Source organism: Ictidomys tridecemlineatus, chromosome 2 (genome assembly GCF_052094955.1).
Source record: "Ictidomys tridecemlineatus isolate mIctTri1 chromosome 2, mIctTri1.hap1, whole genome shotgun sequence".
Taxonomy (NCBI): domain Eukaryota; kingdom Metazoa; phylum Chordata; class Mammalia; order Rodentia; family Sciuridae; genus Ictidomys; species Ictidomys tridecemlineatus.
In genome coordinates, this window is record NC_135478.1 from 6,452,572 (window position 1) to 6,454,805 (window position 2,234).

The 2,234-nt window shown below is 40.1% G+C and overlaps 1 protein-coding gene across 1 annotated transcript; it reads left to right on the top strand.

The window, feature by feature from the left end:
• Positions 1 to 722: 722 nt before the first annotated feature.
• On the top strand, positions 723 to 1,382 carry LOC101964269 (olfactory receptor 7E178-like). Its single transcript, XM_078031742.1, has one exon. It carries the CDS (start codon positions 723 to 725, stop codon positions 1,380 to 1,382), a length of 660 nt encoding a protein of 219 aa, XP_077887868.1.
• Positions 1,383 to 2,234: the final 852 nt, after the last annotated feature.

The following is a 2,234-nucleotide window of genomic DNA, read 5'->3' on the forward strand; positions in this document are numbered from 1 at the left end:
TAGATATTTTGCTAAGATTATGTGAGACAGTTACATAATAAAATATAAAATTTAAAAAGTTTTTTAACATTTCATTATTATCTCATCACTGACACATTGACAGGTACAGTCCAAAAAATAACACATTTATGGTCAGTGATAACTGTGGTTATGTGCCTCAAATGTAAATATGTTAATCACAATTTGAAGTTCACAAACGGAGCAGTTCTATACTACATGAGTTTTAAAATACAAACAAAAATTGAGTGAGAACTTTTTTCACAAAGGAGGCGAATCAGAAAAAAACAGGAAGCTGAAAAACTTCTGGAAGATGAGTGTCACATAATGTTCTCTAACATGAACTATCAAATCTAGTATTCAAATAATGCAGTCCTAATCTTACACAATGTTTAAGTATTCTAAGTGAAAATAATGAGTACCACCATTTATATGGTAACAGATGATTGGGTACTTTTTCCTAACCTCTTTTCTGTTTCAAAAGGTGTCCAAACAAAACAGAACAAGAAAATATAACCCGTGTCTCTGAATTCCATCTCCTGAGCCTCTCAGAGGACCCAGACCTGCAGCCCTTCCTCTTTGGACTGTTCCTGTCCATGTACCTGGTCACAGTGCTTGGGAACCTGCTCATCATCCTGGCCGTCAGCTCTGACTCCCACCTCCACACCTCCATGGACTTCTTCCTCTCCAACCTGTCCTTGGCTGACATCTGCTTCATCTCCACCATGGTCCCAAAGATAATCATCCTAACTCACAGCAGAGTCATCTCGAATGTGGGCTGCCTGACGCAGATGTCCCTTTTTATCATTTTTGGATGTATGGATGAAATGCTTCTGACTGTGATGGCCTATGACCAGTTTGTGGCCATCTGTCACCCCCTGCATTACCATGTCATCATGAATCCTTGCCTCTGTGGCTTCTTAATTTTGGTCTCTTTGGGTTTTAGCCTTTTGGAATCCCAGCTGCACAATTTGATTGCCTTACAGTTTACTTACTTCAAGGACACGGACATTGCTAATTTCTTCTGTGACCCTTCTCAGATCCTTAGTCTTTCCTGTTCTGATACACTTATCAAAGATACAGTCATGTATTTTGTTGGCCTTGTCTACAGTTTTCTTCCTTTCTCGGGTACCTTTTTCTCTTACTATAAAATTGTGTCTTCCCCATCATTAGGCAGGAAGTACAAAGCCTTCTCCACCTGTGGCTCCCACCTCTCAGTGGTTTGCTTATTTTATGGAACAGGCCTTGGAGTGTACCTGTCTTCAGATCAGTCATCTGTCACCAGGAAGGGTATAGTGTCCTCAGTGATGTACACTGTGGGGACCCCCATGCTGAACCCCTTCATCTCCAGCCTGAATAACAGGCTGCACAGGCGAGCAGTGTGATCTCAGGTCCTGTGGCCTCCATTTGGAATGAATTCTAGGAACTCAGCAAAACTAAACACCTAGATATTAAAATTGCTTCCTTTATCACATTAGTTTTGTAGTTTGATGAATTTATTTCCTGATCATGCTTCATAGTGGAATCGTGGTTTGCAGAGACAGGAGAAGGAAGAATTGAAAGTTTCTTAAATGGGTATAAAGTCTGGGAAGGAGAAATAGTTCTGGAGATGGCTGATGGTGATGGTGGCACAAGGGAGTGACAGTAATTATTGCCACTGAGCTGTGCACTTGATCATGGCTATAATGGCTGGATTATGTCATCTGTATTTTGACAATATTACTTATGAATCAGAAAAAAATAGTGACTTTTTAGGGAACAAACAAAGAAAGATAAATAAACAGCACATACAAGCTTTCTCTTCTGTAAGAAGAGTTGTAAAACTATTGGGGACATTCACTTTCTCCTCTGCTTCCTCCTCTAACATGAGGATATCCTTCGTGATTGGGATATTGTTATAAAGTTGGCCAGGTATGAGCTCTGTGCTTATACCTCCAAAGTCATATGACAATAAAGAAGACTGTGACTCCTAAACGCCAAGGAGTATAATGGATGGAGAAAGGCCTGTCAATCATTCTTTCCCTTCATGAGAACCGACAGGAAGGTTTGGGAGTCAAGATGAGATGATATCAATGTTAAAAGTTCCTCTATGGACTTTATGGGAACTTTCTGTTTCTGGTTATGACAGGGGTGCCAAAAGACTCCTTTGAGATTTTGATTTCCACCCAAGTTGATCCTCCTTCCCTTAGACATTTCATCCATAATAGCACAATGTGAAATCTTGAAAATGGTTTCCT